The 24090-nt window shown below is 43.4% G+C and overlaps 2 protein-coding genes across 4 annotated transcripts; both read left to right on the top strand.

Annotated features, from left to right (window-relative positions):
* The first annotated feature begins 4315 nt into the window (after positions 1-4315).
* Positions 4316-14669, top strand: LOC135585138 (sulfhydryl oxidase 2-like). 3 transcript variants are annotated; one of them, XM_065093248.1, is made up of 11 exons: positions 4316-4630; positions 7181-7205; positions 7290-7382; positions 10106-10287; positions 10886-10958; positions 11093-11161; positions 11254-11327; positions 11402-11558; positions 12877-12956; positions 13884-14030; positions 14107-14669. In XM_065093248.1, the coding sequence occupies exons 1-11, from the start codon at positions 4422-4424 to the stop codon at positions 14576-14578; spliced, it is 1581 nt and encodes a 526-aa protein (XP_064949320.1). In that variant the 5' UTR covers positions 4316-4421; the 3' UTR covers positions 14579-14669. The 3 variants fall into 3 exon arrangements, with proteins under 3 accessions (XP_064949320.1, XP_064949321.1, XP_064949322.1); XM_065093249.1 differs by having other exon boundaries at positions 12877-12917; XM_065093250.1 differs by lacking the exon at positions 4316-4630 and adding an exon at positions 6106-6253.
* A 902-nt stretch (positions 14670-15571) lies between these two features.
* LOC135598852 (ARF guanine-nucleotide exchange factor GNL2-like) lies at positions 15572-19964 on the top strand. Its single transcript, XM_065093252.1, has 2 exons — positions 15572-16702; positions 16782-19964. Exons 1-2 carry the CDS (start codon positions 15684-15686, stop codon positions 19864-19866), a joined length of 4104 nt encoding a protein of 1367 aa, XP_064949324.1. The 5' UTR covers positions 15572-15683; the 3' UTR covers positions 19867-19964.
* Positions 19965-24090: the final 4126 nt, after the last annotated feature.

Genomic DNA, 24090 nt, shown 5'->3' on the forward strand with positions numbered 1-24090 from the left:
TCTTTTTGTTAAGGGTAAGTGGTGAAGATAGGATTTGAACTAATGAGTCAATTCATCAGTCTTTGTTGCTCTACGAAAGAAACCTGCCTTATGTTGGCCATTTTGAACTGCACATCATTGCTTTACAATTAATCAGTAAGGATTGATCGGATTAACTGGGCAAACCTTGAGGGAGAACACAAGAGACATGCGGTGTCTTTGGGCATATTTCATAATGGTAGAAATTGTGTACATTGGTTGTGTTGCCTCTGGACATATTTCAAATGCATGATCGGATGCAATAAAATCTCTTATTTGCCGTAATTTTTTTGTTGCTTGCAAGTTGTTATAGCCCAAATGGCAACAGGCGACGCCCAGAATTGGTATCGGTTGACAGAGTGGTTTAAGCTCATGCACACTATCTATGTGGAGTTGTTAAAGTAGACCATATGAGCTAATTATGCAAATACTAGCAAGGGTGGCATTTCTTGAACTCGGGACGGCGCCACCAAGTACAAAGCCAACCCCTGGAACTCGGGACGGCACTACCAAGTACAAAGACGATCCCGGAAACTCGAGATAGCGTTGCCAAATACAAAGCCGACCCCAGGAACTCAAGACGGCGTTGCCAAATACAAAGCGCACCTCGGGAACTCGGGACGACGCCACAAGGTACAAAACCACCCCGATGCAAGCATCGACCGTACAGAAGGTACAAGCTAGCCGTTGATAGGAGTCGACAATCATTAAACAAACCCTGTACGATCAACTCTCGTGCACAGGTATAAGAGCCAACTACTTGGCTACGCCGGGGGGACTTTCTTCCCGAACAACTTGCGAGAAGACTTTGAGTGAGATCCAACTCCACTAACTTCGAAGAGGTCGAGTTAGGAAAACACCCCCCCCCCTGATGACCGGCCTAGAGTCTTCGTGGGCGTCTCCTTGGACATCTGGAGCCGAATCAAACCACGCTGACTTCTCAGCCCAAAGGTATAAAGTTCACTAACAATGTTGGCTCTTTCTTTTCCACAAATTAGTGGGCATCATGATTCCTCGTTATCTGATTAAAATGTGAGAGGGATCGCTATCTCAGAACGAGTCAGTCAGACAACCCAAACATTGATCAATAGAGCAGTTCTGAAATCAACGAAGATTCCCAGTCCTACAAACTATCAGCAAAAATACTCACAGGATGATAACCATTTTTTTAAAGGGAACCTAACACGAAAAGAATCGAGAAACGCAAGAAGAGATCGGAAAAGAAAATACATATACCTTCACAAGAAAACAATCAATCAAGGAAAGAAAGAACTATAGCATAAACGATCCCTTACATGAAAAACCATGCGGATATGAAGAACCCAACAATGCATCAAGATGGAGAGGGTTAGATATCATAAAGCAGGCGGGAAGGCGTTCATCATGAGCTCCAATGACTGTGATGATCCGCTTCATCAAAACAGGCCAAGAAGAACGAGAAATCTCAAAACTCTCAAGAAAATTGAATGGGAAAAAAAAAAGAGAAAAAGGCAGATACATGAGGTTAAACTGTGAGAGAATCATGAAATTTTACCATCTTATCGAGGAGAAGGTAGAAGAAAATCACTCTTACCAAAATTGAGAGAGGGTCTAAGGGATTGGACAAAAATGACACGTCGTCAGAAGAAAAATATTTATAGCCAAATACCGTCATGTGATATGCATATATGAAATTAAGCCCATAGACACAACCCAAAATGAGATAGTATTCGAGTCATAATTTAGGTAACCGAGTTACATCAATACCTCGAATTGTGATTGTAATATTCATTAAATAATTATGATAGTTGTTTTACTATCACAATCTTAGGCGACATACATTTGGTATCATAATTATTTCATGAATATTACAATCACAATTCTGCCAACAAGTGGATGCTATTGAGGCTAAAGGTCTAAATCATGTCATGTTGTAACCAGCAATAACATCTGCTTAGGATCTGACGAAGTTAAAATTATGGTTCTAACTATTCTTTTATATCAGGATGAGAAATATGAAGTTAGATTAGACCATCACAAAATGGTGTGTATTTTCATTATTTTTAGTTCCATTATGTGTCATGTACTCGAAAATCTGAATGCAATATGAAATATATATATATATATATATATATATATATATATATATATATATATATATATATATATATATATATATATATATATATATATATATATATATATATATATATATAAAGGACTAAGATATAAACTAACAAAGATGAAAAGAAAAGGAAATAATTGTTTTGCACCAGTCCCAATGACAGCAAGTATAGGAGCTTCTTACTAATATACAGCTCCTCCTCCCAGGAAACACATAGAATGGGTCATGGATTTAGATTCATATTTATCACATCTCCTCATCCCCCCAGCATTTGCAATGTGCAACACATCCATAGAGCAGTAATGCATTATAATGTAGACAAGAAGTCAACTAGACATCATTGACAATGTGGCTTTACACAAATATGACTCTAAAAAAAAGTATGGTAAAGTTAATAGAATGGCACAAACAAACATAATCACCAGCATCAATGGCATTCATACTCTTTATCTGATGGCTTTATTTATTTGATATGATGCAGATATTATCACTACCATAGCAGATATTGTAGGAGCAAACAACTTCAATACACACGTTTTTTTCTTTTTTCTTTGTTTTGAAGAATTTGTGCTCAACTAATATCAGTTTGCCACCAAATGTTCCTTTATATTTATTAAAAAATAATCCTATATGATCTGTCCACATCTGAACTTTTTGTTTTCTTTTGCCATTTGTCCACAAATAGCGGGCCATTTAATTTGACAGATGTAACAAGAAATAATTAATTTGATAGCACCAGGAGCCATAACATGCAACATTGGATTATGGTGGTCACCAATATTTACTATCATTATCCACTTATATTTTCGTAACTGCTATGGTGTTTGGGTCTTTTCCACATAACTTACATCAACGATGCACTGATACCTTCATAATTCCTTATAATTGTTCAATCCCCAAAAAAATGTAAGAGCTCATCATGACGACGACAGTTGCTATCAAGAAGTTGATGCAGCCAATCAAACAATCGAAACATCTTGAAATGTCAATTGCCGAATAGTACTCAACAGAGTCGTAGAAATAAACTATTAACGACTGGAAACAGTTGAAACCTAACATCACTGTCCTTAATCTATTACGAGTGCTAGCATACATATCCAAGAATGGCAACATTCTTTAACAAACCTAACACGAAAAGAATCAATAGAGATTGGAACAGAAAGGACATAAACCTTCAAGAGAAAACAAACAAGAACGGTGGGAAAGAACGGATTATAGCCTAAGCGATTACTTGCATCAAGAATATCTCAAGTCAGCATCAGGACAGAGAGGTTTGTACGAGCGGGTCAAGGCTCGTCACCTGATCCGGCTGCGATGATCCGCAACAAGAAAGCAAACGAACAAGAACGAGAAAGAAAATCTCAAAACCCTAAAGAACCTCAAACGAAGAGAACGAGAGAAAAATCGAGAGAAATCAACGAAAGATCGAGAGAGAGCGGAGAAGTTTTACCATCCAATCAAGGAGGAAGTACAACCAGGTCGCTCAAAACTTCATCGCCCTTCTGCACACTGCTCCGAGGATTTCGATGGGGACACGAGGCTCCGATCCAAGAAAACAAGTGAAGGATAGATCTCAAGACACCGGGAGGAGAAAGATCAAGAGTTCGATCCAAGAAAACAAGTGAACAAGGACATATCTCAAACGGAACAGGAGGTAGAGAAAACGAGAAAGATCAGCGAAGGATCGAGAGGGAATCGAAAAGTTTTATCATCTGATCGAGGAGGACGAAGAACATCGCTCCATCCGTCGTCGCGCTCGTTTTGCCGCCTCACAGAAATTTGATGAAACGGTAAGCAGAAAGCCTCAACTTGAGCGGCAATTATAGCCAAATAACGTCACGTGTTGTCCACGTGATAGTTCCAAAACCGACATATGGTCACTTATATGTAGCATGAACAAAAGACGGCTTTAATTTGTCGGTCCTCTTTTGACTTAGTCGTAAGTTTGGTTCGGTCAATCATAAATAACTTAATAGGTTCCAAATTGATCTCAAGCCAAACCATCCCGAGAACGAATAGACTCGATCAAACCCGTGCCTACTGCACGCGGCTAATGCATGCTTTGTGGCAAGTTTAGGAGATAATTAAATTAAATTAAATTAAATTCATATATATATATATATACATATATATACATATATATATACATATATACATATATATATATATATATAGAAAACGATGTTTAGTTCCCAGAACAGCACGTCGAAAACGTTGTGTCGAGAAAGCGATCGCCGTTGCTGCGATCGATCTCTCCCCCGTTTCTGCTTTCTTCTTCTTTTCCGATTCTTCCTCTCCGATGCGTCTCGTCTATGGAACATTCTTTCTTTCTTTTCTGCTTCTCATCCTGCGCATGCCTGCAGGCGAAGCCCTCCGATCTGTCGGTGACGGCACCGATCTCCGCACCGACCTCCCCGACGCCACCGTGGAGCTCAACAGCTCCAATTTCGATAGCGTTCTCAAGGAATCGCCGGCGAGTTTCGCCATCGTCGAGTTCTTCGCTCACTGGTGACGCCTTTCGTTTCTTCTGTGCCGTTCTGTTCTTGGTTTTTCCTCTCTTTTTGTTCCGTCAGTTCAGTTCTTGATTTTAGAGCGGGTTCGGGCATATGGTGATTCGAGAAAAAACAACAGGATGTTCGTGTTTAGCTTCATGTGATTGCCTATCATCGAGTTTTATTTTTGGTTTAATTTGGATCAGATACTGATCGATGTGTCCAAAAAATTCGGTAACTTTAGTTGCTCTATTTTGTTTGGACTTATGATCGATATGACCAACGAGACAATTAATAGCGTGGGTAGAATGCAATTTATGATTCTTTCAGTGTCAAAGAGCGCATCTGATATGCACCGCAGTACAGCTCATCACAATTCACAAAGTGTTCTGTTTTGGGAATCTGACAAAGTGTTTGTGATCGTGGTGAAGCAAGTTGATAATAAATTGTATAAAATGCTTCCAAAAATGTATTAGAAGAGATCGGCTATCAGTAACAGTACTTGCAATCTGGAAAGTCTCCTATTTATGTAGAATCTGTACTCACCTGCACACTATCAGAATCGAGATAGTTTCATTGGAAAGGCTCGCGTGTCCAATGTTAAAATTATTTAGCTGTGAAAACTTGATATTTGATGGATAAACCAGATCTTCAAAATGGAATTTTTAGATTTAGTTTCATCTTCTTTCAGTTGATGTGGACCAAGTCGAGCTCCACCTTTGATCAATTCATGAAGTGCTGAAAGAGAATAGGAAGCTTCTGTATATTGATCCCTTGACATATAAAAATCTCGTGGATGTTTCTAAAAGCCCAAAATATGTAAGGTACTAAAAAGGGATCCTGTGTATTTGAGGAAAGAATCTAGTTGAGTTTCAGGTCATCGTATTAAGAACTTACACTATGATGCATCTTTCTCAATGTCTTTGGGATTCTTTAGTTTGTGGTTCAAATTGTTGATCTTTTTTTTTCTTCTTCTTCGTTTATTGTACATCATTCTCTTCCAATACGGTGAGCATAAGGTCATCGTAATTTGCAGCAGACACTAATATCCTGAGTCTGACAACACATTGAGCGGCACCTTAGCTGCTCATATCTGTTTACTTCAATCTCAACCAGGATTTGGTTAGTCGCTTAAGTTTTTGCTTCAGGCTACTAGCAGCAGTATTGTTCCTGCTATGATGGGTCACCTCCCCTCCATCCCCCCACTTTCACCCCTCGCCACCTCCCCCCCCCCCACCACCATTTCCTTAGGCTCCCCCCTTCCTCCTCTCACCTTCCTTCCCCACCCCATTGCCGGCACTATTGTTGCAATATATGTCAAATCACATATATTTTAAACTCTGATCTATTAAAGGGCATATTCATTCTAAGACCAAAAGGAGAAGACATGATGGTTCTTTTCTTTATGTTTATTTCTAGCTACAATAAATGCTTGAAGAAATCTCTGTTTGTCTCTCCCTTTGTTTTTATGCGTTCTTCAATTGGATGAACAGGATCTAGATTGTAAGTATATCTGTTTTCATATGTTTGGTTGGCAGATAATGGTGCCATGAGCAATGTGTGTGCCCTTATCAGACAGCCCACATGAATATGGAAGAGCGTGCACGTATGTGTCTACTATGTACAGGCACATATACATGTTTGTATGTGCACGCACCACACATTCTCTATGTAATACATTGAAAGGTTTTGGAGTTTTTATTCATGATTCACCTTATCAATCCATATCGGTGTACTGACTGACAATTAGTATGGTACATACCGACGTATCGACACATGGTATGATAGAGTGTACCGATAGACTAGTATGTACCACCCATACTGATCCCCTATTTGACCGGTATATACTGCCCATACCGAGCGGCACACTGTTGTACGACGAACCTTGCTTTGATTCTTCTCATCCAAAATCAATGATAGAGCACTTAAAAGATTTTAGTTTGCCAAAACTTTTAGTCATTTGCATGAATGTTTAATTTAAACAAAATGAATGGTATGCATTGAGATGATACATGAAATTTTGTCTTCAAATGCTTAATAAAAATTTAAACTGTTGATCATGATCTAATTACTTTGAAGACATGTATAAAAAAGTTCAGCATTTCAACTGATTGGATTTGTTACTTTTAGAATCACATAATGGTGAATAGATGATCATGAAATAGGTTGAATTTTTCTTCCCATGCATGCAAGATCTATTAATTTATAGGCTCCATGGTGCCGGTTTCTCATTTGATTGGTCTATTGATTATGAATGGGGAGTATCAAGGCATAGGTATCATGTTTTGATATTTTCATTTATAGATCACAACTTGGTGGTCCATTTTGCAGTCAATGTGTTTGCTATTCATTGTTTGTCATGTACTCTCTGCGGCTATTGTCATCTTGATTCTAGCAAGTCAGTGTTGCATGCATGTCTGCATGATGTACTGGAAGTTACATATATAGTTGAAGTTTGTCTTTTACTTAACTGATGTAGAATGTTGAACATGTTAATATCAGTTTTGTAAACAATTGCACTTTCTATTTGGTATGCTTGAATCTTATAACTTGTTTGACTCAACAGGTGTCCTGCTTGCAGAAACTATAAGGTATTTAGACTTGTTAATTCTGGTTATATGCTTCAATTTTCCTTGATTGTTAACTTCAATCATAATTGAGCCACAATCATTCAGCCTCACTATGAAAAGGTTGCAAGGCTTTTCAATGGGCCAGATGCAGTGCATCCTGGGATTATACTCATGACACGGGTTGATTGTGCAATGAAGGTAATTATGTCTTGAATTTAGAAACAACAATCTTGTTTAATTTTCATCCATTGTATTTTTTATAAGGTTTCACATGAATTGCATTTTCTCAAGTCTTAAGTTCCTATTTTTTAGTCTTTTCTTCATCATGTTCTTTAATATCTTGGACATGGTGTCCATTATGAGCACAACCATCAGTACTATGCTGTGCACTACTATGGCCTTCAGCTGTTTTACGTCTGAAGGTACAGACAAGGGGCATAAAACTTCAACAAAGACATTAATATATACAAGAAAATACATGGAAAGAACATTTTAAATGAGAAATTCAATATTTCGTGATTCTTCTATTGAAACTTGATAAATCCAAAAAGTCCATCCAAGTTTTTACAAAACTGTAGGTTGTGGAAGAAGAATTTCTTATTCAACGCAGCAAGCTTGAATCAGCTATCAAGTTGGCTTATTTACTAACATGTGATGTTCCTTTTTCTTCCAGAACAAGCATGCAATAGTAAAATAGCTGTAGTTTGTACAAAATTTAATATGCCATATAAACTATAGATAAAAAAATATAAAGTTCCAAAATTCACTCTGAACTACTTAACTTTTGACTTCATGGATAAGCTTACTCTTCCCAAGTGAGATCTCTTTATAGCTTGTTAATTATCTTTGGTGTGATTCTTTGGGTAAAAAAGCAAGCACTCCAATCTTAATTCATGATAGGGGAAACAAGAATGGGGGATCCATTAAGCAATCGCCACCCCTATTGTTACTGGAAGGATCCAAAGCTTCATCAAAATTGAACTTTAACCTCAAAAAGGGTCGTGTTTCTGATTTAATCTGCTTGAAATCCACAGAGGTCATTCTTAGAAGGCTGCACAGATAAGTAGCCTATAATGATGCTTAGATCCTTCCAAACCAATTGTTGGTTATTCTGAACCACCAAAGGCTACCATGCATCTGTTCATTCAGTTTCCAAAGGATATTAGGAATTTTGGCATCTATTCATCCAGTTTAGTAGAAGGATATTATGAAATTTGGCCTTTAGGATAATTTTGCTGATCAGATTCCTACAGTAAATGGTCAGTAGTCCAGTCCCCATTAAGCCAATCAGGCTAAAATGTGGATGACCATATTTGATTTAAAAAGTTTCCCAAATTTCCACATTATATTTGCACACAAAGAATATATGCTCAGTAAATTCATTGGACAACACAATAGTGCCAACTCCATCAGGGTAAAGATGCATGGCATGCTAAAAATTGTTAGTGAAAATTTTAATTCATTTTTTTTCCACGGAAAATTTAATTCTAGGAGGAACAATAAGTTTCCATATCAAATTCCAGCCTTTCCAAGGATCATAGCTTGATGTGGTTTAATGGGCATTACAAATCATGGCAAAAAGTTTGATGTCCCCATACTCAAGTGAAAGATTCTAGCTCAAGGACTATTGTCCTAATTAATGGATATAGAAAAAATTCCTGGCCCTAAGGGAAGACTTGGCTGTTCTAATCTGGCAAATCCATCCTTATCGATAGGCCTAACAAGATTTCATGAGTAAATTAGGTGTGGGACATTGTGTTTAGGTCTTCTATCCCAAAGAAAATTCCTAGAAATTATGGTAATCTAATCTAACATACTGTTGGGAGACCACATATGTTTAAGCTAGTTAATAAGAAAGACAACTAGAGTACACTTAGGATATGTGGTCTCCCAACAGTAAGTAATAGGAAAGCCTAAACACAACAGACAGCTAAGGAGCTTTTAGGAATTTGGATAGAATTTAATCGAATATATCTCTATTAAACTTTTGGTTGGAGAGAGTTGCATTAATCTTTAAGAAAAATATTAATGGATTTAGCATCTCTAGCAGAGGTCTTAGTCATCAAAAGTATATCACCAGCAAATATCAGGTGAGAAAATTTCATTCCTTAGGATTCACTCTTCATTGTAGTGCTAGTCACTGTCGAAGCTCCACGGGAAAAGGCATGCCAACAAACACCAATGTTTGCATGTTTATTCCAGTACATGGTGGATCAACATGGGCTAGCTGCTAACAATGAATTTATATTATTGGTTGCTACTATTTTTGGTCTTCTTGACCTAGAACACATGGCTTTCTGTTGGTTTCTGGTTTCTACACTATTAGTTAATTTGTTCATAAAGCTGACAAGCTTCTTCCTTAGTGTTTCTTCTTTCCTTGAATAACTCACAATTCCTATCAAGGAACATATAATATGCTGAAGAAAAAATGGGTATTTAATGGGCTAGTATCTGACAAAGAAGCAATCTTGTTTGGTTCCAGAGTAGCTTCTGGAATCTTGAGGGTTAGCCTGTTGGAACTAATTTTTTATCTCCTTTCTATGAGGATGTATTTTTAGAACATTTCAATATGCTTCTAATTAGTAACTGGTGTTAATCAAGGATTGTCATGTCAATTAGTGCTGGTTTTTACATATCATGCTAAAAGTGGTTCCACGATGTTGTGTGTTGAGCCATGCTGGCTGGGTCAATGATTTTGGCTTATGTTGATTGGCAATCTAGCATGCCGACTGGCAGGACTAGACACCAGATTACTAGAAAGTAATTGGCATGTCCTGTGCCATGAAACAACAATCTGTGGCTCAATTGATCTGGCTTCAAGATATTCTTTTCCACTTCTTGCCTTTTTTCAACAGTTGACCTATACTTTTGAGTAATTTACTGATTACTTCCTTCTTCATACATTCTGTTTGGCAGCACAGATAAATGCAAATCTTTGTGATAGATTTTCAGTTGGTTACTATCCCATGTTATTGTGGGGTCCTTCAGTTAAATTTGTGGCTGGTAAATGGGACCCTAAGCAAGAGAAAAGTGAGATACAATCAATTGATGATGGACGGACTGCAGATCGACTACTCAATTGGATAAACAAAAAAATGGGCAGGCAAGATGTTGGTTCTCATTTTACCTTTCAGTTTTTGAATAATATGGAGATCCTACCAGTGGTAGTGACTGTTTAGATTTTTTTTTCTCAATTATCTTCTTCTTAGAACTACCCTTTATTTGTATATATGCATTTCCAACATAAAAGAAAAGAAAAAGAAAACCTGCCATGTAGTCTTAATGTAATCATGATCGGGTTATACCACATGATGCATCAAAGTATGCTTTATCTATGAACCAAAACTCCTTTAAGAGGAATTATAATAACTAAGGCACTAGATTATGATCCAAAAGTTATTTTCTGACAAAGGTAAAAAGAGTTGTGCGTTTAAAATTTCTGCTGTTTGTTCTCATTACATTGTACAGGGCAGTCTTCCTTCCTCATCTATTGTCTTAGCTTTTTTCATGCATACTTGTGTAGTTGTTGCTTGTACAAGAATTAGTTACTGTTGCTGCTAGATGGTCAGATTTCATAGTGTTCTACGTCAGGAAATTGATGACTTGGGATTTCATATATTTTATGTTTATTTACTTTGTACTGAAGATACTAGGATTAGATGGAAGTTATCTCAATGGTAGGTAATTTCTGTTCTATGCAGTTCATTTAGCTTTGATGATGAAAGATATGAAAATGAAAACACACTTCCAACAAATGTCTCTGATCCTGAACAGGTACACACTACTTAGATATTCTAAGTGGTATATTAACATCATTTTAAATTAGTTCTTTGAGTTGAAGATACATTTGTCATTGTCTTATTTCTAGCAATCACTTTGAGAGTGTTATAATACTTCTGTTGTGGCAGATTGCACGAGCAATTTATGATGTTGAGGAAGCAACAGCCTTAGCTTTCGAGATAATCATACAACACAAAGTTAAACTTATTTCTCTTAACTGTACATTTGGGTTGATTTTTTAGATTTTAAAACCCAAGAAGATAAACAACATTACCCTTGTAAAATGCAGATGATCAAGTCAAGTACTCAAGCACCACTGATAAAAATTTTTCAGATTTTGGCAACACATCATCCTTCAAAAAGGTTAAAGATTGATCTATTCACAAATTGAAGTAATTTATTATATTCCTAATTGCTTATTATTGACTTTGGTATAGGTGTCGGAGAGGAATTGCTGAGATACTTCTCAATTTCGATGACCTGTGGCCTTCCGGTCCGCTCTCAATCAGTTCAGAAGAGGCTCCCATATTACAGGAACTGGACGTACTTAAATCCTATTCAATCTGTGGCAAGGAGGTTCCTCGTCATTATTGGGTGGGCACTAAACTTTCGTCATTTTGTTGATTCAGATTTTGTCCTGAGGAATAATAAACAAAATCATTAAGTTTTGGAATTGTAATAATCTTCTCTGGATTTATCTAGCTTCACTACCCTAAATGTAAATTTGCATTTACATAATCAAAACCCATAGCTGGGAAAAGTCAATAATTTAGATTATGTAGACCTTTTTCAGTTTCTTGATTCAGATTTCTCCTAACTAATAAATAAAATCATTTAGTTTTGAAATTGTCATAATCTTGTCTGGATTTGTTTGTAGCTTCACTACTCTAAATGTAAATGTGAAAATACTCAGTCAAAATCCACAGCTGTGCAAAGTCAATAATCTAGACCAAGTATGCTATGTGATTCAATCCACTGAAGATGATGACCACGTCCAGAACGTAATTTTTCCATTCGTGAGTGTTCTTTTGAGTTCTAGTCACCCTTTTACATTATTGATAGACTACTTCTGTTATCCAAACTGCTGTACCTTGATTCCTCTTGTATGTTAAGGCCTTCTAGTGTATTTTATCTTGTTGTAATACTTAGACCTTGACTGATCTTTGTAGCTTAATTTTGAACTGCACTTGGTGAATCATAATAAATCAGAGAAGAAATTAACTGTAAGCTCTTTTCTTATATCTTCTATTGCTTTTCCTTTGAAGGTCTGACTTTGATGTGCCATCCCATTCTTCTGTTCTAAGAATTGTTGCTATTGTAGGATTTTTTTAATTATTAATGTGGATAGAGAATATAACTGGAACTTTTGATGACCTCACAGGCATGCCAAATTGCATTCTGATCTGATCAGATCCAAAATTGCTCGAGTTATTCTTGACCCACATGTACAATGTGGATAGAGAATAGCACCACCTGATTCCATTTTAACTAATGACTGAAGTTGTTAGGTTTTCTTATCACAGCTAGCCTATCCTGCTATGAATTTACTAATCAATGAGATGAATCATTCATAAAGCCATCGTTAACTAAAATAGTAGTTAGAATTTCTGATGATCTGGCAGGCATGTCAGATTGCGTCTGATCTAAAGATACAGAAGTGGTCGAGTTATGCTTGACCAACAATACTTGTTTTTTATGTAGTGGACAGATAATGATACCACCAGATTCCACTTTTACTGGTGACTGAAGTTGTTAGGTTTGCTTATCACGGCTACCCTTTCCTGCTATGAGTTAACTGATTGATGAGATAAATTGTTCTATAAGATAAAGTGAATTAATAGGTCATATCTAATATGTAACTAGGTAAAGAACAATTGGCAGATTTTCTAAATCATGTGGATCTATGTTGCAGATATTTTGTCGTGGGAGCAAAAACGATACGAGAGGCTTCAGGTGCTTGCAACTTGTATCCATTTTGATTGCTGTACTATGGTATTGTGCTCTTCATGAAGCAATTGAATAGTCTTAAATGGTATATACTTGATTATAGGGCAATTGGAGGGTTGGACCACATAAGTCATTCTGTGGTAGCTCAAATATGGAATATGAATAAAAATTATACATCAAAAAATCAGAGATGCTGACTATGGTTTTAAGTTTCATGCTTCTTTAAATCTGCCCCATATAACATATTATATAGATCCAGAAATTAAAATATCAACATTGTACCTGTGATATCTTACAAAAAAGCTAAAATCAAATTGATTAGGTAAGGAATGAATACTAAAAACAATGAAATGGAATCTGTCTATCCAATTTCATAGAAAACTTAAGGATTATAAACAGATCAGAGATCATAGGTATATCCTTTCTTTTCTTTCTCACATATGCATCCATGATGCTTTATATGGCTTGTTATTTATGTCAGTTTAGTTCTCTGCATTAGTTTCTTCCTTTTGTACTCCTTGAAGGGTTATGGGAAGGGCAAGGAATGAATTATGTCCTGTGAGGTTAGTTTACTAGATATTTGTAGCTTGATTGTCTCCAAGAGAAATGGCCTGAATCCATTTAAATATTTTGCTGTTGCAACTGACATGGCTGGCTGATGTTGAGCTTGCAGTTTACATTGACAATTTTGACTGAAAATTGGACTTATAAGATTGGGGCATGACTAATGTTTTTAAGAATTTAATGAGTTGGCGATGATGCTAATTTTTGTTCCCTTCGCATATTATTTGGGAGTGCAGCATCTTCATTGTGTTAAATGGAAATTTATTGAATGATGTGGCCGTATATATTATTGATTGTTGGCAGTGAGAATCTCAGACTGCTTACATAAAATCTTCTGATCACATAATGTGTCATCAAACAGACTAATGAAGGTGATAGTTTGGCTTACTCTTTTAGTGCTTGTTGCAGCTGTGGCCTATGGGTTCTGTTCCACTCCCTGTCCGTCAGGGTTGGAGATGGAGAGAGCCAATCGGTTTTCACTGCAATATGTGATTTTATCCAGAACTTTTTTGTCTGCGACGACTGCCGTAGGCATTTTCATGAGATGTCTTCAAGGTAAATATCACAATTTTATAATCTGCTGCTGTCAAGTATTTTATCTTTACAACATATGACTTTGGAGTGCCTGCAGTGTCTCAGTACCATTTAACAGAACTCGCGACCTGAGCATGTGGCTATGGAGAGCACATAATAAAGTCAACGAGAGACTCAACAAAGAGGAAAAGGCATTAGGCACAGGTGATCCACGATTTCCGAAGATCATATGGCCCCCGAAGCAGCTCTGTCGGTCGTGTTATGTATCTTTAAGCAGGAAAAGACGCAGCAACATGAAAATATATTGGAATGAGGATGAGGTGTACAAATTTCTGGTCAGATATTACGGGAGGACCCTTGCATCTTCTCACAATGATGCAACTTTGAGTAGCAAGTACGATGAATCCTACGACATCACCACCTCAACTAATGCAGTTGCGGTACCCGTTGGGGCTGCATTGGCCATCGCGGTTGCTAGCTGTACATTTGGAGCATTAGCTTGCTTTTGGAGAGCCCAGCAGAAGAATAGGAAGTACACATACCAACTTCATTCTTTCAAGGACATATGATTAGTAGGATGCTAAACATTCTGTGTTATGTTCTAATTAACGAGAATTTTTTTTTATTATTTTGCCCGAAAAGCTGACCATTTTACTGACATTCATGATATTTCTGGAAAAGAGAAATTTGGAAGTGAGATGCATCCCAAAGTATCAGCCTTCTGCAGCTGTTAAATAAAAGTCGAAATATGCACAGTCAAAGGGATCATCATTTGGAGCTCTCCTGTTCTAATTACCTTATTTCTGTTCTTTAGCTGGGGATGAAGTGTATATATTATTTCACCATTGCAATTTTGGAGACAGCAACCCGACGCATGCTTGTAGGATGCGGAGAACACCAAGTTGAAATAAAAAGTTCTCCTCTTTCCTATTGTGCAACTTCCATATCCACTTTTATGAGGTAAGAGACAACTTGGAAACCAGAATTTGTGCCTCATCTGTTTGTGTCAATTTTGGTCCTTCAATAAATTTTTTGCTCCTGCAAAGTTTATGCTGAGAACCCCCCCAAGGATTTGGTTGGTCAGGATCAGGTTTTATGTGATGACTGGTTATTAGCATGTAGTTGCTTACATGCAGCCAAAATAATTAGCAGGATAACGACTGCCCTTTTGCCAAGTCAAGTGTCGATCACTGTAAAGGGTCATTCTCGCCACTTGAAATTTAGCATGATCGAAGTCATATGGCACACTCAGATAACAATTTATGAGGCTGTGATCGTTAAACCGTCTTATTAGTCTAAGACGATCGAACTCGTCAATTTTATTATAGAATACAGTTAAAATTAAGATCGGTTAATTACCCAATCTTAACTGAATTATTATTTATAACACCTTCCGAGGCCGTTGATGGATCCGTCGCCTTTCGTTTCTCGAGTCCGTAGTTGATTTCGATGCCGGAGTTGATTTCGATGCCGCCGAGGAAGACGGACGACCGGAGGTGGTGGAATTAGTAAGCTGGTGCCGGTAACTGCCTCTCTATTATTAAGCAGGCGTCTGTGTGTGTGTGTGTGTGCAGGCAACCGTGTCCCACGCGCCACCACCCACCGTTTCGTGAGCCTGGAATGGGTTAGGTTAATTGGGAATGGCCGGGTAAGGAGGGAGGGCTGTCAACGGCGATGACCGACATGGAGAAGAGCTCGGTCGTAAGCCGTGTGCCGCGGCGGCGGGAGATCGGCATCTCCTGCATGCTCAACGCGGAGGTGGGCGCCGTCCTGGCGGTGATGCGCCGCCCGCACGACCCGGGCGTCGCCTCCCCGGACGAAGCCGCCAATCCCCACCTTCTCCACTCCCTCAAGGCCCTCCGCTCCCTGCTGTTCCACCCCCGCCAGCTCGGCGAGTGGCGCGCCACCGACCCCTCCGTCTATCTCTCCCCCTTCCTCGACGTGGTGCAGAGCGACGACGTGCCGGCGGCCGCCACCGGCGTCGCCCTCTCCACCGTCCTCAAGGTCCTCAAGCTCGACGTGTTCGACGAGCACACCCCCGGCGCCCGCGACGCCATCCACTCCATCGTCTTCGCCGTCACCAACTGCCGCCTCGAGAACACCGACAGCGCGTCGGAGGACGCCGTCCTCATGCGCGTGCTCCAGGTTCTCACGGCCGTCATGCGCACCCGCGCCTCTGTCCTCCTTACCGACCACGCTGTGTGCACCCTCGTCAACACCTGCTTCCAGGTGGTGCAGCAGTCGGCGCACCGGGGCGACCTCCTGCAGCGGAGCGCCCGCCACGCGATGCACGAGCTCGTCCAGGCCATCTTCGTGCGCCTCCCTGACGTGAGGGTGCCGGTGGAGAGGCCGGAGGCGGAGGACGAGGTCGCCACCACCGGCAGCTACGGAGCTCGCTGCATGGTCGACATCTTCCACTTCCTCTGCTCGCTCCTCAACGTGGGCGAGGTCATCGACTACGCCGACAGCGTCGGATCCATCAGCTCCGACGAGGACGTCCAGCTCTTCGCGCTTGTGCTCATCAACTCCACCATCGAACTGGGAGGCGAAGCCATCGGGAAGCACCCCAAGCTTCTCCGGATCATCCAAGACGACCTCTTCCACCACCTCATCCACTACGCCACCCACACGAGCCCGCTCGTCCTCTCCATGATCTGCAGCACCGTTCTCCATCTCTACAACTTCTTGCGACGGTACGCGTCCAACCATCATGAACCAGAGAAGGCGAGGAGCAGCAATGCATGTCAACACCATATCCCTACGTGCTCGCAGGTGTCTCAGGCTGCAACTGGAGGCGTTGTTCACCTACGTGATGCTCAGGATTGCAGCAGGAAGCAACGGCGCCCAGCTTCAAGAGGTGGCGGTCGAGGGGATCACCAGCTTCTGCCACCAACCCAACTTCGTCATCGAGACATACGTCAACTACGACTGCGACCCGCTGCGGCACAACGTGCTGGAGGAAGCCGCGAGGTTGCTGTGCAAGATCGCGTTCCCCGTGGGCACCCCCATGTCACCCCTGCAGATCCAGGCCTTCGGCGGCATCGTCACCATCATCACAACCATCGCCGACAACATCGAGGTCGACCAGGCTCCCGACCGCGAGGCCTACAACATCGACGTCTCCGACTATAAGCCCTTCTGGGTCGAGAAGTGCGACAACAGCGACAACTCCGACACGTGGGTGGAGTTCGTCCGGATGAGGAAGCTCAAGAAGAAGAAGATACTGATCGCGGCAAACCACTACAACCGAGACGACAAGAAAGGGTTGGACTTCTTGAAGTTATCCAAGTTGGTGCCCAGCCCTCCCGAGCCCAAGAGCTTGGCCTACTTCTTCCGCTTCACGCCGGGCTTGGACAAGAACAAGATCGGGGACTTTCTTGGCGATCCCGACGAGTTCAACATCCAAGTGCTGAACGAATTCACCGGCACCTTCGACTTCACCGGCGTCATCCTCGACATCGCCCTCCGTAGCTACCTCGAGACCTTCCGATTGCCAGGGGAGTCGCAGAAGATTCAGAGGATCCTGGAGGCCTTCTCGGACAGGTTCTACGAGCAGCAGTCGTCGGAGATCTTCGCGAGCAAGGACGCCGTGTTCATCCTCTGCTACTCCTTGATCATGCTCAACACCGACCAGCACAATCCGCAGGTGAAGAAGAAGATGACGGAGGAGGAGTTCATCAGGAACAACAGAGCAATCAATGGAGGGATGGATCTCCCCAGAGACTACCTCTCCGAACTCTTCCATTCCATCTCCACCAACGCCATCACGCTCTTCGGCACCGCTGGCACGCCCACCGAGATGAGCTCCGCCCACTGGGACGACCTCATCAAGCGATCCCGAACGGTGGAGCCCTTCATCACGTGCGACTACAAGCATAAGCTGAGCCGAGAGGTCTTCGTGGCCATCTCAGGGCCTTCGGTGGCCACGCTGGCCGCCATATTCGAGCAAACGGACGACGAGGATATCCTCCACGAGAGCCTCGACGGGTTGATATCCGTGGCGAGGATCGCACGCTACGGACTGGAGGACATCCTCGACGAGCTCCTCTCCTGCTTCTGCAAGCTCACAAACCTTCTGAACCCTTATGCCACGGCAGAGGAGACGCTCCTCACGTTCAGCAACGAGCTGAAGCCAAGAATGGCGACGCTGGCCCTGTTCACCATCGCCAACAAGTTCGGGGAATCCATCCGTGGAGCGTGGAAGAACATGATCGATTGCTTGCTCAAGCTCAAGAGGCTGAAGCTGCTGCCGCAGTCAGTGATCGAACCTGACACCGCTCTGGCCGCCGACTCCAAGGCCCAGACGCACGCCAAGTCAGAGTCGGGCGTCATCTTTCCTGCATCCCATCGCGGGGCCGGGAGCAACCGGTCCGTCTCGGGGCTCATCGGGCGGTTCTCCCAGTTCTTGTCGCTGGACAACAGCAACGACTCCATGATCAGCTTCGGCAGCGAGTTGGAGAACAACCTCAAGATCATTCAGCAGTGCCAGATCGGGGACATATTTAGCAAGAGCTCGAAGCTGCCGGATGAGTCGCTTCAGAATATGGGGAGGGCGCTCATCTTTGCAGCGGCAGGGAAAGGCCAGAAGTTTAGCACCCCTGTGGAAGAGGAAGAGATCGTTGGCTTCTGCTGGGATCTCCTGGTCACCATCGCTTCGGTCAACCTTCACAGGTTCTCTGCATTCTGGCCTCAGTTCCACGAGAGCTTCGCGATCGTTTCCCAGTTCCCTCTCTTCTCGCCTTGCCCTTTCGCCGAGAAGGCCATCGTCGGGCTCTTCAAGATCGCCGTCAAGCTCACTGCGTCCCCGTCTCGCCTCGACAAGCTCCCGGAGGAGCTCATCTTCAAGTCCATCAACCTCATGTGGAAGCTCGACAAGGAGATCCTCGACACGTGCTGCGAGAGCATAGCTGAGTCGACGATGCAAATACTCAACGTGCACGGGAAGAACGTCCAGACCGTCTTCGGTTGGAAGACGCTCCTTCACCTCCTCACCGTCGCCGGCCGGCATCCCGAGACCTTCGATCAAGGGGTGGAAGCCCTGGTCAAGCTGATGAGCGAGGGCACCCACATCACCAGATACAATTACCCGTACTGCATCGAGGCTGCCTTCGGGTTCGCTGCGCTAAAGATCAGCCCTCTGGACAAGAGCTCCAGGATTCTGAGCCTGATGGCTGACACGGTGAATCTGTTGATCCAGTGGCACAAGTCGGGCTACTCCGACCCGGGGAGCACCAACAGCAGCTTATCGGAGGACGGCCAGAAGGCCGGTGGTAGCGCCGGCAACCTCGGAGCAAACCTGTTCATGAAGCTCGTGGAGGCGCTGAGGAAGACGAGCCTGGTCCGGCGCGAGGAGATCCGGAACCAAGCGGTGGCGGAGCTGAGGAAATGCTTTGCGGCGGCGGAGGAGCTGGACTTCTCGCCGGCGAACTGCCTCGCGTGCTTCAACCTCGTCATCTTCGCGATGGTGGACGACCTGCACGAGAAGATGCTGGAGTACTCGCGGAGGGAGAACTCGGAGAGGGAGATGAGGAGCATGGAGGGGACGCTGAAGGTGGCCATGGAGATGCTGGTGGAAGTGTACCTGGAGTTCTTGATACCATTGTCGCAGAGCACAGGGTTCAGGTCCTTTTGGCTCGGGATGCTGAGGAGGATGGACACCTGCATGAAGGCCGACCTGGGGGATCACGTCGGGGTGCTGCAGGAGCTGGTTCCGGTCCTGCTGAAGAAGATGATAGTGGAGATGAAGGAGAAGGAGGTGTTGGTGCAGGAAGACGGGAATGAGCTGTGGGATATAACTAATATCCAGATACAGTGGATCGCTCCTTCGGTGAAGGATGAACTGTTCCCCGAGGAATAGGGTGTGTTGTTCTGCAGAGAATAGGAGGAGCTGATGATAGGGAGGTGTTTCCTTCTAATATTGTTTTTATTTTTATTTTTTTGGTTTTTCTCTCTCTAGAGGAAGAAATTGACATCCCAATGATTGTTACTATCGAACTTGCTCGTCATATTGTTTATAGCAACCTAATGCATGCCATACGAATGATGGGTGGAAACTGCAAGCTGAAGTGAGCCGCCGTAGGACTCGTCGTTGTCCAATGATGAGGCGGATAGGAAATCAGAACGCCGCCGCCGGGGAGTAGATGTCTTTTTGTGATTTGATTGTGATATCGCGGCACAGCCGTTGAATCTCGGAGGGAGGGAGGGGTTATATTCCACGTTTCCACAATTGTCGCGATAGATTTCAATTACAGGATCACCGTCGATTTGTTAAAAGGTAAGGAAGGGTTCAACATCTCTTCTCATAATCTTATACTTCAAATATTAGTATGATAGTCAACGGTCAAACCTACTCACCGAATGTTGATGCTTTGACATCTCATCGAAAAATTAATATTGACAGGAGGAATATTGGTACAATTTCAGTTATGCAGTCGTTAAAAGAACTTCGTCATGTTAGCTATAGTGACGTTGAAAGCAGTACTTCAGGACATGTTGGATATATTGATATCGTACAAAGCTCTTCGAGCTATATTGATCGTACTATCATTGTAAAGAGTGCTTCAAATCATGTTAGTTGTATTGATGTTATAGAAAGCGCTTTGGGTTATGTCGATTGTGTTATCATCATAGAGAGTGCTTTGGATTGTATTAGTCGCACTGATGTCGTAGAGAGCATTTCGAGCCATGTCGACCGACGTTGACATGGCTAATGTTATAAATATCGTATCAGGCCATGCCAATCATACTGATGTCATAGAGAGCACTTCAAGTCGTGCCGACCACATTGATTTCATGGAGTGCACTTTGAGCCATGTTAGTCATGTTATATTCATAGCAAGCGTTTCAAGCCATCTCAACTACGATATCATCATAGGGAGCAGTTTAAGTCATTTTGATTATGTTGTCATTATTGGGAGAAGTCATTTCAGTTGTCTTATTATCATAGAGAGCGCTTTAGGCTGTGTCGGTCGCATTGTCATTGTAAACAACACTATGGGTAGTATCGATAGTGTTGCCATCGTAGAGAGTATTTTAAGCCGTATTGATCATGTTATCATGCTATCTTTGTAGAGAATGCTTTGGACATTATTGAGTGCATTGTCATTGAAGAGAGCATGTCAAGCCGTGTCGATCACTGTCTCATTGCAAAGAGCAAGTCAAGTTGTGTCAGCCATGTTGTCTACATAGAGAGAGCTTCGAGTTGTGTTAGTAATATTAATTTCGTAAAAAGCACTTTGGGCCATATCGGTCATGCTGTCCAGGTAGAAAATGCATCGAGCCATGTCAATCACATTGTCATAATATAAAGCACTTCATGCTATATTGGTTACACTATCGTTGTAAAAAGCACTTTGAGCCATGTCACTTGCATTGTCACTGTGGGGAGCACTTCGAGTCGTCCCAATCACACTATCGTCGTAGGGAACGCTTCGAGTCATTTTAATCATTGTATCATCATATGGAGTGCTTCAGTTTATCTTAGTCGTGATGTCATTGTAGGGAGCACTAAAAGTCATTTTAACTATGGTTCGAGTTATATTTGGCACAATATAGGTTGAGGGTGGAGCACCCTCGCTTCAGCATCCATTGAGTGGATCGACTAAATGATATTCTTATGGCATAAGCCCTCCTTCTAGCACCAAAATGATATGATAAATGTCTGTGATGACTAAATCAGCCTAACTCAGTTCGGATCTGCATACACAAGAAGTCTAATGTGGCTAGAAGGGAGGCTTGGATGCTTGCTTTGGGTTTTGATGTTGACTCGGATGCATGCTCTACGATAGACCTACACAAAGACCAATGTTGGGTGGGGTTCCCAACGTAATCTCTCTAATACTCAAGTCAGTAATTGATAAAACTAAAGCAATTTTAATGAACAATCATTGACCACGATTATAGTTGTTACGGTAAGTAACTTTTTCAGCCGTGACCTCGGGGTCGACGAGGCTGGTTCAGGGCTCCAAATGGCTGGGATCAGACGTGGCTCCTCTTGGGTGGTTGCGGTGGCTGCCACGGAGGCCGCTGGCCGGAAAGTTCCGTGGCGTCGGGCGGATTAAGTGGCGGTCGAGTACCTGCACACAGGTCGGGTCGGTTGCTCGGCCCGGCCCCTCCGACGATCAAGTCAGTGAAGCAGAAGGGAGTATTTTAGTGAGATTGTCCCCCCCCTTGCCTTGGAGGTCGGTTTCGACGCCAGCTTAGCTAGCGCGTCGGCTCGTTCGTTTTCCTCCCTCGGAATGTTGGATAACGTAAAGTATTGAAACTTGGCAGTTAGGTCCCTTACCCGTGCCAGGTATCTCACCATGGTTGGGTCTCGGGCTTCGTATCCGTCGCTGAGCTGCTCGGCCACGAGCTGCGAGTCGGTGAGGACGTGTATCGCGGCTACCTGCATCTCAAGGGCCAGCCCTAGTCCGGCTAGGAGCGCCTCGTACTCCGCCTCGTTATTGGTGGCTTTAAACCCGAAGCGGAGGGAACGCTCGAACGAACGTCCGTCAGGGGCAAGGAGGACCAGTCCCACGCCGGTACCCCTTGAGTTGGCCGAGCCGTCCACGTGTAGGGTCCAAGCTTCGGGGGTTTGCTTGGGGTCTCCGTCCTCCATCTGAGTTAACTCCGCGATGAAGTCGGCCACTGCCTGGGCTTTAATGGCGGTCCTGGGCACGTATCTTATATCATGTTCGCCGAGCTCCACCGCCCATTTGAGGAGTCGACCTGCAACATCAAATTTTGTTAAGACCTGCCGAAGAGGTTGGCCGGTGATGACCTCCACCGGGTGTGCCTGGAAGTAGGGACGCAACTTCCGAGCCGAGAGCACCAAGGCGAGCGCAAGTTTTTCTATTGGCGGGTAACGCTCCTCAGGTCCATTGAGGACATGGCTGATATAGTAAATCGGGAGTTGTTGGCCGAAGCTTTCCTTAATCAGGACAGAGCTGACTGCTCGCGGGGAAGCCGCTAAATAGAGGCCTAGCTTCTCGCCAGGGGAGACAGAGGCGAGGCGGGGGAGGCTGGCCAGGTGCCGCTTTATTTGTTTGAAGGCCTCTTCGCATTCCGATGTCCACTGGAAGTTCTTTGGGTTTTTGAGCGCCTTGAAGAACGGGAGGCAGCGATCGCCTGACCGGGCAAGGAAGCGAGACAGGGCGACAAGCCTTCCGTTAAGTTGCTGCAGGTCTTTAATCGTTCGGGGGGACTGCATGTTGATTATTTCTTGAACCTTCTCTGGGTTGGCGTCTATTCCTCTCTCGTGTACGATGAACCCGAGGAATTTCCCGGAGGTGACGCCAAAAGCACACTTTGTGGGGTTGAGTCGCATGCCGAACTTGCGTAGTGTGGCGAATGCCTCGGCCAGGTCGGCAAGGTGCGTTTCGGCTTCTTGACTTTTTACGATCATATCATCCACGTAGACCTCCATGTTCCTCCCGATCTGATGGGCGAACATCTTGTTCACCGTTCTCTGGTATGTGGCCCCAGCATTTTTTAACCCGAACGGCATGACCTTGTAGAAGTACACCCCTTGATCGGTGAGGAAAGTCGTATGCTCTCTGACCTCGGGCGCCATCCTGATCTGGTTGTACCCTAAATAGGCGTCCATGAAGGATAGGCGTGCGTGCCCAGCTGTTGCGTCGACCAGTTGGTCGATCTTCGGAAGGGGGTAGCAGTCTTTAGGGCACGCACTGTTAAGGCTGGTGTAGTCAACGCACATCCTCCAGCTTCCATTGTGTTTTTTCACGAGTACTACATTGGACAACCATCGGGGGTATTTGGCCTCTTCTATGAAGCCTGCTGCTAGGAGCCGGTCCACCTCTTCTTGTATGGTGCGTTGTCGGTCAGGGGCCTGGCGCCGGGGCTTTTGCTTCACTGGGCGAGCGTTGGGTGGGATATTGAGACGATGCTCCGCGACCTCCGGGTCTATACCCGTCATGTCTGATGGGGACCAGGCAAAGATGTCGGCATTTTCCCGTAGGAGCCCGATGAGTCATTCCTGCTCCCGCTCGGGCAGCTCCGATCCGATCTTGATCGCCTGGTCGGGCCGAGCCTCTTGCAAGGGTACGTCAACAGTGGATCCCCTCGGCTCGGGATGAGGAGC

This window comes from Musa acuminata, chromosome BXJ2-1 (assembly GCF_036884655.1).
Source record: "Musa acuminata AAA Group cultivar baxijiao chromosome BXJ2-1, Cavendish_Baxijiao_AAA, whole genome shotgun sequence".
Taxonomy (NCBI): Eukaryota; Viridiplantae; Streptophyta; class Magnoliopsida; order Zingiberales; family Musaceae; genus Musa; species Musa acuminata.